This window comes from Ursus americanus, chromosome 3, assembly GCF_024610735.1.
Source record: "Ursus americanus isolate L20-20 chromosome 3, mUrsAme1.1.p, whole genome shotgun sequence".
Lineage (NCBI taxonomy): Eukaryota > Metazoa > Chordata > Mammalia > Carnivora > Ursidae > Ursus > Ursus americanus.
The window spans coordinates 7,178,223-7,190,175 of record NC_142129.1 but is presented as its reverse complement, the minus strand read 5'-3'; the positions used below and the strand labels follow the sequence as shown (position 1 = coordinate 7,190,175).

The following is an 11,953-nucleotide window of genomic DNA, read 5'->3' as shown; positions in this document are numbered from 1 at the left end:
TAGAGTTGCATTTTAGGAAAACCAATCTGTTAGAAGGGTGATGAATGCACTGCAGGAAAAAAACTGTTAATAAAAACACTAACATTTTTTAAAAGTTGGCTTAAGTTAGTGGTGATGGTAGAGATAAAGAAGGACGTTTGGGAAGAATTTAGGAGACAGGTTGGGTGTAGGAAAATCTGGGATCATTCTCAGATTTACAGCTTTGGAGATTGGTTAGTATAACTTTAGAGGCGGGAAATACAAGACAGTGTAAGGAAGAGGTGCAGAGTGAGGGCTGATTTGGACGAGGAGTCTTATTTTGGGCATTTTGTGTTTGAGATGCCTGTGGAAGTCAGAAATACTCAGGAGGAAGTTGAACTATGGATATGTAGACTTGAAAAGTCATCAGCACCTAAGAGAGAATACATGACATTATTACACAAGCTGTGGCTCAGGAGAGAGAGATGGGCAGACACACACAGCTAGCTGTTAGGTTTTTTTGTTGTTGGAGGGGAGTGTTTCTTCCCCATTCTTGGTATTTTTTTCCATTTAGGAATTTAGGAAAAAATTCCATTAGCACTCCTAATCTCTTGTGCCTCCTCATTCACTTCACTCAGGTCTAGTGCACATCACCGGGTTCTTCAATATTAATTAGTTAAGGCTAAATGAGGTCATAGGGTTGGGGCCCTAATCCAATAGGATTGGTGTCCTTTTAATAAAAGGAAGAAACACCGGAGATCCCCCACCCCCACCCTGTACCCAGAGAAAAAACCATGTGAGGACCCAGGAAGCGAGTGTCATCAGACGCCAACCCTGCTGGCACCTTGATCTTGGAATGCTAGCCTTCAGAACTGTAAGAAAACAACTTTTCTGTGGTTTAAGCCCCCCAGTCTGTAGCGTTTTGTTATGGCAGCCTCAGCTAATACACGCATAATGTAAGAAACTTTTATCATAAGAAGCTTTATTAGAAACTGGAGGAGAGAAAAGGCTTAAAGGAAAAGGCCTAACCTCAACGTCACAGGATGACTAGAATGTTTTCAGAGCTTTCCTTCCTCCGGTTTCTCCACTCACTAGGTCAAATGTCCTGAAACTTTTCAAACAAGTTCACTTGAAAAGACCGTCACTCAGTACATCTGGGGAGGGTCCCCAAGGCCTTACATTTTCAACACGTATCCCTGGTAGGCACGAAGTTGTCCTGAGGTACGCTGGTGAAGAGACCAGCCAAGGTTGACATCCAGCCCACACGTAGCCTGGCACAGGTTAGGGAAAGTGTTTTTCTTTACACGAAGGCACCACTGACTCAATGAGAGGCTTGCACCTACAGGAATGTGCCAACCAGAGGTGGCATCTTTCCTATATAAACACTGATTTGTCAGGTGCCCCTGCTTCCAGCTGAGTCAGGTAATCCGCGACCGCCATGTACTACAAAAATGGAAAATTTACACAGGCCCCAAGGATTCCCTAAGGAAGCAAACCTATACATTTTTGTAGGAACGATGTTAAAAGATTGACAGTCTAAGAGATGGATGAAGGTTTGCTAGAACAAGCTGGAAAATCACCTTATGATGATAGATTAAGCCACAGAACAAAAAATGGAGTGATGTCTTGGACTGGCAATATTTTTTCCTTTGGTATTTACCTAAGAGACCCCAATATTAAGGCAAGTATGTTTCTTGAGTTGACATACACTATTGAAATGCACAGGGGTTAGATACAAGTCATTGCTTGTTACCCGCAATGGTGGACTTTTAGGTAATTTAAATTAATCCAGAGGGAAATGACAGTTCTCTCCACCATCATTAACAAAGGAGATGGTAGATGACATTTATTTTTGGCAACAGAGAAAAATTCTCCCGAGACACAGATGCTCTCTCACCATGTGGAAGAAAATGAAAATTCACTGAGAAAATTGAAAATCTCAATACAAATTTAAATAAGGAGGCCTGGTAATAGGAAGCAGAAAGAAACTGTTCCTTGCATGACTGGCAGGCCCTGCCCATGGGGATTCCAGAGGAGAGATGCCCCTTTTTTATGTCTGGATTATTTGGAATCTGTCGAGGAGCCATCCCGCCTTGCCTGCCTGCAGCTGGCCAGTGTATCTGAAGCGAGTGTTTTGTGAATTCCTTATCCAGCTTATGCCACGGACCCAAGAGCTGTTGCTGCTTCCTTTCTGCGTGGCTTGACCTAGACACTGAAGGGCTTTTCCCTGGCATGTACCGCAACGTGGGTGTTCAGTGCCCCCAAGTACGTAAAGCTCCTTCCACACTCATCACAAGAAAAAGGCCTCTCCCCTCTGTGGTGGTGCAGATGGGTTTTCAAACTTCTCTTCTGGAGGAACCCCTTGCCACATTCAGAGCACCTGAAGGGCTTCTCTCCACTATGCGTATGCAAATGGACCTTCAGACTTCCCCTTATGCAGTAGCTCTTGTCACACTCAGGACACTGGAAGGGCTTCTCACCACTGTGGACTCGGATGTGTTCAGTGAGCCTGTACTGCTGAGTGAAACTTTTGCCACATTTAACACAGGAGAATGGCTTTTTGTCACTGTGCTGGAGCAGGTGGCTTTTCAGATTTCCTTTGAGACGGAAACTTTTATTGCACTCAGGACACTGGAAGGGTTTCTCTCCACTGTGGATTCTCTTATGTTCAGTGAGCTGAGACTGCTGAGTGTAGGTCTTACCACACTCGCTACATGCAAAGGGCTTCTCGCCCCGGTGTATCCGCTGGTGGAATTTCATGGAGGCCTTCCAGAAGAAGCTCTTGTCACACTCAGGACACTGGAAAGGCTCCTCCCCACTGTGAAGTCTCATGTGCTCAGTGAGGTGCGAGTGTCGGCTGAAGCTCCGGCTGCACTCCCAACAGGAGAATGGCTTTTCTTTGGTGTGGACCTTGAGGTGCTCCGTGAGCCTCGACTGCCGAGGAAAGGTCTTTTTGCACTCGTCACAGGAGAATTCCTTTTGCCTGCTGTGGACTCGGCTATGGCGAGTGAGCTTAGAGGGCCGGGTAAACCTCTTGCCACACTCCCCACAGGAGAATGGCTTCTCCTCACTGTGTAAACGCTGGTGGGCCTTCATGGCGTTCTTCCAGGAGAAGCTCCTGTCACACTCCGGACACTGGAAGGGCTTCTTCCCACTGTGCTGAAACAGATGGGCTTTTAGGCTTCTCTTTAGGCGGAAACTTTTCTTACACTCCGGACACTGGAAGGGCTTCTCTCCTGTATGAACTCTGATATGTTCAGTGAGTTTCGTCTTGTGTGTGAATTTCCTACCACATTCGTCACAAGAAAATGGCTTCTCTCCACTGTGTATCCTCTGGTGGGCCTTCACGGCAGCCTTCCGGGAGAAGCTTCTGCCACATTCTGGACAATAGAAGGGCTTCTTCTCATTGTGTTGGCAAAGATGGGTCTTCAAACTTCTCTGCAGACGGAAGCTTCTGTTGCATTCTGGACATTGGAAAGGCTTCTCCCCCGTGTGCACCCTGAGGTGCTCAGTGAGCTTGCACTGCTGGATGAAACCCTTGCCACACTGCTCACAGAAAAATGACTTCTCCCTTTTATGCAAACACAGATGCTTCCTCAAAGTGGCCTTACACTGGAAGGTCTTGTCACATTCGGGGCACGGAAAGGGCTGCTGCCCCGTGTGAACAACCTGGTGGTGAGTGAGCAGGCTGCATTTGAGATAGTAGCTCTTCTCGCACTTGCCACACTGGAAACGCTGCTTCTTACACAGGATCATCCGGTTCCACCTGAGTTCAGAGTTCCCTCTCGATTTGTTTTTGTACTTGGAATATTTGCAGGGCTGGCTCTTAGAGTGGTTTCTTCTGTGCTTTACCAAGTCACTCTTTAGCTGAAAGACCTTCCCACAGACAAAGCAGGAATAAAATCTTGGTCCTGGTGGAATTTCCAAGTGACCTGGAGCACCTATCAGCTTATGCCATGCATTGTTCTTATCCTGATTAGATGCTCGGAGGTAGAGGTCTTTATGTACAATCCCCATTTCCTGGAAATGTGGATGCTGTAAGGTGGCTCTCTGATCTGGTAAGATCCTTCTTTCCTCCCCTGGTAAGGTAGCACATGAACCCTGCTTTAGGAGACCATTTAAATGGCCTTCCTCCTCTTTTGCCCCGAGAGTTCCTTGGTCACCTGGAGAGAAAAAAAGAAGACCCACCCTTACCAGTAATGTGTCCGTGCTATGCTGGGGTCAAGAATTGTCTTCACATCTCTAACATGTTGCACAGGAAAAGGAATCTCATTGATTTTGATGACTCTGTGCAACTGCCTGCCACAGGTAAATTATACTTAAGTTTAACTTCGATATGCAAATCCTTCCATTATGTGTTAAGAAATGGCTTAGTGTGGGGGAAAAAATTGCAGGTAATATATCTTGTGAACTTATGGATGACCCTCAGAGGGTAAACAGAAGTTGAAAGAAAATAAAGTTAAGTTAGTCTGAGAATATGACCATTCTATTCTATTTCCTTAAATCTGTGAAATAAATAGCACCATATTTAAGTATGAAGGCCTTCGGTCATATTCTTGCCCTTTCTACCCACAGATTTCAGAAAAAGCTTTCTGGAAGAAATGCTGATAGAAAGTATCTTTCTTAGGAATGTCAAATGGCAATTGACTAAATTCACAAAGAACACTATGGAGATAATTCCCTTTTCTGAGGAACTCTGCATTATAAGAAAGGTATTAATATAAGCATAGTCAGTGCTGTTCCCAAAGTAAAAGCCATGACGACAGGAAACAGGGAGCTGAGGTAGCATCTATTCTCACCCACAAAAACTGGAGAGAACAATTCCAGATGCTCACTGGAGCCTCTGTATTTCAGAACTGCTTATTCTCCCACCTGTCGAACTGGGTCCTGGGGCTCTCCTTTTCTAAGTCTCTTAACACAGGTGGAAAATTCACCTGTCAGGAAGGGTGGGCGGGCCTGCCCCCAGAGAAGGACTCTGATTACGCTTTATGGTCATCTTCATAACAACACAGGTTACGTTTCCAACTGGGTGATGTCATTTAGTAAGTTAGCACTCCACAGCTGATGTCTAGGTCATACTTACCTGTCTCCTTGAATCCTGTTTCTTATCATGTACTATTTATTCCAGGCAGAGGAGCAGCTGTGATTATTGGGTCAGTGCCACTTGGCACGAAAGGAACATTAGTTTTTAGGGTTAGCCACTAAAGTTGTTCATTCTTTGGTACTCAGAAACCTTTCTAGGTCCTCCCTTTCTGTAGGATGAAGTCAAACTTCCACCTTGGCATTCCTAGCCTCAGCTATCTGGCATTAATTTATGTTTCCCCTTCTCCATCTCCCATGCCATCCCCAAGAATAACATTTAGCTATACATTTTCTAAATACAATGGTCTTGTTCCCACCTCTGAGTCTCAGCTCATGTATGACCCCTGCTGATCTTCTCTAACCAAATCTGCCCATTCTTTGCTATTTAAATCCTAATTCCTTAGAAGTCCTCCTGAAAAACTGCTATCTCTACTCTACTTTTTCTCCCTAAATCCCTATATAGCACCACTACCACTGCCACTTACTATTTTATTAAATTGCATACAGTCCCATTTTATAGATGACTAGTACAACAGTTCAATGTAATCGACTAACTTAACTGCCATGTCAGACAATAAACTCCCACAGGAGAATATACGTATAGATATATAAATCTCTCCATCCCCCCCCAGCCTAAGTAGTAACTTGACAGTCCTATGAACATGGTAGGGACTCAATTCTCATTAGATGAATAAAATAAGAGACGGTGGCAATGAAATAAAGTCCTTGGGAATTCTTTTATTCTTTTGATGGACTTAACCATATATTCCCTGGTTCAAATCCCCTCCTCTTCAGGAGAATCCTTTGACTTCCAGGGACTTAGAAGCTCTCCATTTAATAAAACATTAGCATAGTCTAAAAAATGACATATTCCCTTAAGTATTTAAAGTGTTATAAAATATTTCCAATGTTTTTCTTATGATACAAGGAATTCAAAAAGGAATCTTTCAAAAAGAACTTGAAAAAACCCAAGTTCTAAAAATCTGTATAATAAACAATAATACATTATACCAAATTGGACAGTTTTCCACTGCTCCATACTCAAATGGACACAATGGTGTGATGGAGAAGGTGGTCGTTCCTCAGGACTTGACAAATGGGTCCTTTACTTGCTCTTTTACAGGTACTTCTTTCCAGGGTCATAATTTTTTTTAATGAAACATACACAACTTCCCTATTTATAAAAAGTAATACATTCTTATGTTTGTTTCCCACTTTGAGTAAAAAACCCTAACATTCTCCATCAAAACAATGTTTCTTATTCACCAGGTCCAGCTGCCTATCCAGAAAGATTCAGGAAAATGAAATGAGTCATGATCCTAAATCCATCACACTTACCAAAATACAGCAATTTTCCAGTTTTCTGCAAGTCCCACTGCTCATCAGTAGAAGGGCTAAGTGTCATGTTTTTCTCCAAGGGTCCCTGGTCTCTGATTAATAGCATTCTCCCTTGTTCTATCCAGGTGATCAAATCTGGCTTGGAAAAAACACCACCTGCAAAGAGAGTTCACATAGACTCAGTCTGGGTTTACCTGAGTACTTCACTAAATGTGATTTTCACAGTTAACTTTGATTCCTGAAGATACATCATCAAAGTTAGGTTAAAGAAATTGAAGCCCTTGAAACTACATGAATGACAATAAAATATAGCCTAACCAAGACTGTTTAGCTTAAATGTCCTCTGCAATATTTCACAAAATTAAAGGAAAGAGAGAAGTTAAGGACGATGATTTTTAAAAGGCCAACAGGTCTGGGCAGAAAGCATTAACAAATGACCATTATGAGAACAATAAAAAGCAAAATCGCAGGGGGTTAAGGAGGGATCCTGACCACTAAACACTTCTGACTAGACTCCCCACATCCAAGGAAACTAACTACTAAGGTACAGTGAAGGAACCAGGAAGTTGTTCAATGACAACGATTATGAAGGGGGAGAGAGTAATGTGTCTAATGACATAAGCATGAAGGGAAGAAGGGTGGTTACAAAGCAATGGAGTGATTTTAGCAGATGCAACGGATACCGTGTAGTAGTGCCACCTACTGCTCAGCCCTCAGGTCAGTGTTTCTCAAAGTGAACTGGGTACCACCAGCATTAGCAGTACCTAAAGTGCCTGTGAAAAATGGTAGATTCCTGGGCCTGAGGCTGGACGTGCTAAATCCTCATCTCTGGGGCTGATATCTGGACATCCTGTAAAGAAAATCATTTGTAGGGTGCCTGGGTGGCATAGTCCGTTAACCATCTGCCTTCAGCTTAGGTCATGATCCCAGGGTCTGGGATCAAGTCCTATATCAGGCTCCCCACTCAGTGGGGAGTCTGCTTCTCCCTCTCCCTCTGCCCCTCTCCCCTGCTTGTGCTCTCTCTCTCTCTCTTAAATAAATACATAAAATCTTAAAAAAAAAAAAAAAAGAAAGAAAAGAAAAGAAAACCACTTGTAAATAATGCCCTTTGGGGGCGCCTGGGTGGCGCAGTCGTTAAAGCGTCTGCCTTCGGCTCAGGGCGTGATCCCGGCGTACCGGGATCGAGTCCCACATCGGGCTCCTCCGCTGTGAGCCTGCTTCTTCCTCTCCCACTCCCCCTGCTGTGTTCCCTCTCTCGCTGGCTGTCTCTCTGTCACATAAATAAATAAAATCTTTAAAAAAAATAATAATAATAATGCCCTTTGGGTTTTAAAATGCGGGAAAATCAGACTGGATTTTCCAAGCCCGCAGACACTAGCTGTGGTAACTCCAAACTCAACACTGGATCAGCACATGGCTCTAGTTTCTCGTACCTTACTGGCCTCCAACTGCTTAGCTTGAACTCCAAAAGTTGAGGTGTCCTGGTGCTCTGTCCTATCTACATGTTCTCCCTAGATGATCCCATCTAGCCCTCAGGTTTAAAACACCAGATTTGTGAATCCAGCCCTGATCTTCACTTGAAATTCTGGTCTCACATACCCAATTATATAGATTTCCATATAAACATCTAATAAGCATCTCAAACTGAAGGCTCTCTCCTCAAGCTTCGTCCTGTCAGTGAATAAAGCCATTGTCTTCAATATACTTGAGCCAAAAATCTAGGACTGATTCTTCTTTCACCCTGAGACTCCACATCCAATCCACCAGCAATGCTGGAATGCTACCTCCAAAAGATATCCAGAGCCCGTCTACTTCTCTCTTCATTACTAACTACCTGGTTCAGCTGCCATAAAGCTTCACCTGCCCTGCTGAGAATCTTGGCTGGTGTCTCTCCCTTCATTGCTGTGCACAACCACTCATTCTCCACATAGCGGCTCAAGTAATTGTTAAAAACAAATTTTGACATATTACTCCCATGTAAATCCTCTCATCATCTTATCTTCCCTTCATCTAGAATAAAATCCTAGAGGCCCCTTCCTCATTTGGTATACTACTGTCCCCTTCTCCTAGCCTTCTACCATGTGCTCCAGTAGCCTCCCCCCCCAACCCATACTGAGCATATACATTCCAATCCTGAACTTCTGCCCTAGTCCTTCCTCTGCTTAGAATTCTCTTCCCCCTGATTTCACACAATTGACTTATCTTGTCTTTTGTATCTCAGATGGAAGAGGTTATAAACCCCAAAGGAGGGAGAGAATGCTACGGGCTATACCGAGATCACCTATTAAAGTGAAAACAGCAGAAATGGTTTTAATGAAACAAGAATGAATCAGAGCAAGTTGGATAAACAGCAAGGTATAATCTCCACAAATTTCTCTTCAAATCTGCCCCGAGTATTTCTCTAGGGATACCTAAACATCCCATCCCACTGCTCCTTCTCCCTCTATCAGAGAGTTATTTTCCCAGTTCTTATGAGGATAGAAAATTCATCCTATTTAGACAACATAAGAAAGCATTGAAGTATCAGTCAAAAAAATAAAAGGGTATACTTAAAAGAAAGAGAGAGGTGATTAGATTATTTAGTAACTCTAACTGTGGGAGAAACAAGGGAGGGTTTGGGTGAAAGAGACTGAAGAATTAATAAGACTGAGGGGTGCAGATGCCGTTAGATAAAAACAGACAAGTTAGGGGCGCCTGGGTGGCTCAGTGGGTTAAGCGACTGCCTTCGGCTCAGGTCATGATCCCAGACTCCTGGGATCGAGCCCCGAGTCGGGCTCCTTGCTCAGCAGGAAGCCTGCTTCCCCCCTCCCTCTGCCTGCTACTCTGCCTGCTTGTGAGTGCGTGCACGCTCTGTCAAATAAATAAATAAAATATTAAAAAAAAAAAAGGGACAAGTTAAATACTCCAAGGTCATAATAGGAAGTTAAGGGCATATTCTGAGTGTAAATCAGGAACAGAATCATATTCAACCAGCCAATAGCTAATACAGAACAGAGAGCCTATTGGTATTAGGCAGGTTCCCCAAAAATGATTCCTTTGAAGCCCATCTTACCCAGGGAATCAAGAGTCTCATAATTGGTCTTCATCACTTGCTGATACATTTCCTTCTGCCACTTCTCCAGGATCTCCCATTCTTGCTCCGAAAAATATAAGGCCACATCATCAAATGTCATCGTTACCTGGAATCACAAACAGTACATACACACATTTTCACCTTTAAGCTACTTTCTTTCAATTCCCATGTCTTTAAGAGACAAGAAGAAACTATACTGAAGTCTCCGCCTCTCTGGATGGTGCCATGAACGATGTAATGGAGGGGTCACAGAGGCCCATATAGTGAATGAATGACTAGCAGACCTTTGAGCACATGTACCATCTAGAGGGGGATCCTTTACTTGGCAGCAACTATTGCTATGCAAGACTTTAAAAAAAAAAAAAACCCTTTTTATTTTGAAATAATTACAAATTCATAGGAAGTTGCAAAGATAGTACAGTCCAAGAAGTTTCCCTCTATCCTGTTCCTGTTGCGCGAAGGAGTGAGAAGAAGGGAAGAAAATGCATTACATTAGTAAGATTATTAGATATGAAATTTCAGAAAGGTAGAAGGAAAACTTGCATAGGTAGGCAGATTATACTTAATTGAATTTAACAGTTTCCTGGATTAAGCTCAGGATATGCCTTTTAAACTCTAAAACCAGGGTTCACATTTTCCATTAACAACCCCAACTGGTTTCACATTTTCTCTCATTTCCTAGAGGCACCAGTCTCCAGGTCCTCTCATGCCCAGTCTTCCTTCCCCTAACTTTCTTCATCCGTATATACAGATGAGGTTCGCCGAGGCTACATTCGCCAGCAGAACACAGAACGAGAGCCCAAGAGAAACCACGACGTTCAAAGAGCCCCGACACAGGGCGGAAACAGCGGGTGACTTGAGGGGACGACCGGTAAGACCCTGGATTTCTCCACGTGGCCCCTTTCTTCCAGCTCAACTGCAGAACAACTCGAGCCCCTATACCGCGCCTTCACCGGCTAGGGGCTCGGAGCTCAGTCCTGGGTCCCGGACAGTCCCCCGCCGCCTCACTCCCCGACTCGGGACCCCACTCCAGACCGTGACAGGGACGAATTTCGATACGGCCCGGATCCTCCACGGCCCCTCTTACCAGAGCCGGTTCGGCCATGGCCCTCAGCGCTTCCGCCCGGCCCCTGACCCGGGCCCAGCGCCTGCCCCAGAGACGCCGAACGCCAGGGTAGCTCCGCAGCACCTCCCTAGGCGCGCGGCCTCCCGCCCCGCCCGGCCCCGCAGGCCCAGCCCCCGCGCGGTGCACGCTGGGACTCGGGCCCGGCCCCCGCCCCACAGCGCCCCCTGCGGCCCGGAGGTGCCGGCGCCTGGCCCGCGGGAGCGGCCTGAGCAGAGCTGGCCGCAAGGGCTGCGGCGCCATGCGTGGCGGGTCCACTCGCTCAGCCAGAGTCTCCTAACGGGGAAGATCGAGACCCAGAGGCGCTGAAAGGAGCTGGAGAGAGGGAGACGGAGAGGTGGACGTGCAGAGCGAGCTGCAAGTGGGGAGGAGACTCGCTCTTCACTGAGCCCAGGGCGGAAAGGGGGTGCGGGGATTGGCTCCTCCCTGAAGCGGACCCCAGGTGAGGGTAGGATCATCTGTGAGGCCATCCCTGGAACGGAGTGAGGGAGGTGAGCAGGCCAAGGGGGTCAAGGAACAGGTCCCCGCCGTGGGCAATGGGGAGTCTGTGGTGCCGGGCACTCTGAGAGTGTGCAGACCATCTCAGAATCCTCCCGCCAGGGGCCAGGGGCTGGGAGGCTGGGAATTCATCCACCAAATTCTGCCCTTCTTCAGTGAGGTCACTTCTGGTCTACCTTGGACACAGGCCGAGCTGATATTTAATCTAGGTTTTTGTAGCTACATCTTCTCAGGTTGAGGACATTCTCTTCTAGTCCTAGTTTGGTGAGGGTGTATATTGTGAGTGGGGTTTTGTTTTGTCCAGTGCTTTTTCTGCGTAGATTTCTATTATTGTGTAGTTTTTCTCCCTTAAGCAATTAATATGGTTGATTAGATGGATTGATTTCTGAACATTGAACCAGCCTTGCATTCCTGCCATAAACTTCACAGTAAAAAACCGTGGAAGGTCTGAAATGCCACCGCTCTAAGAAGCTAACAGATCCACCTGCCAAGTTTCATTCATGTTGGCAAAACACAAGGCTCATGGGTCATAGGCAGAATGAACTTTATGTTCACACATTCGGTTGCCCCCAAGTCCCATAGGAATGATATGGGGTGACCCAGATGCATGCTACACCTATGATGGGTTTATGTCACAAGTGAGGAACCCAAACCTTGGGATTCCCACTCTTACAGTAGGGCTGCTAGCAATTTGCTCAACTACTCTGATAATCTCTCTTTTATTTTGTATTTAGGTCATTTACACTAAATGTAATTATTGATATATTTGGATTTACCTCTATCATTTTATTATTAGTCTTCTGCTTTTTCTCTCTGTTTTTCATTTGTCTGTTTCCTCTTCTGGGTTATTTGAACCTGTTTAGTATTGCATTTTAATTTAC

At 45.1% G+C, this 11,953-nt stretch overlaps 1 protein-coding gene across 2 annotated transcripts; it reads right to left on the bottom strand.

The window, feature by feature from the left end:
- Positions 1-739: 739 nt before the first annotated feature.
- ZNF425 (zinc finger protein 425) lies at positions 740-10,671 on the bottom strand. Of its 2 annotated transcripts, none has more exons than XM_087860731.1 (4): positions 9,431-9,558; positions 7,143-7,228; positions 6,379-6,534; positions 740-4,121 (listed from the first exon to the last, which is right to left on the bottom strand). In XM_087860731.1, exons 3-4 carry the CDS (start codon positions 6,482-6,484, stop codon positions 2,164-2,166), a joined length of 2,064 nt encoding a protein of 687 aa, XP_087716857.1. In that variant the 5' UTR covers positions 6,485-6,534; positions 7,143-7,228; positions 9,431-9,558; the 3' UTR covers positions 740-2,163. The 2 variants fall into 2 exon arrangements, with proteins under 2 accessions (XP_087716857.1, XP_045648352.2); XM_045792396.2 differs by lacking the exon at positions 7,143-7,228 and adding an exon at positions 10,539-10,671 and having other exon boundaries at positions 743-4,121; positions 9,431-9,557.
- Between the last annotated feature and the right edge of the window lie 1,282 nt (positions 10,672-11,953).

Excerpts from the sequence above, each read along its gene's own strand:
- ZNF425 (XM_045792396.2), bottom strand. Across the intron at positions 6,535-9,430 it reads TGAGACTCTTGATTCCCTGG|GTGGTGTTTTTTCCAAGCCA; the intron begins GTAAGATGGGCT and ends CTCTCTTTGCAG. Across the intron at positions 4,122-6,378 it reads TGGAAAATTGCTGTATTTTG|GTGACCAAGGAACTCTCGGG; the intron begins GTAAGTGTGATG and ends TTTTCTCTCCAG.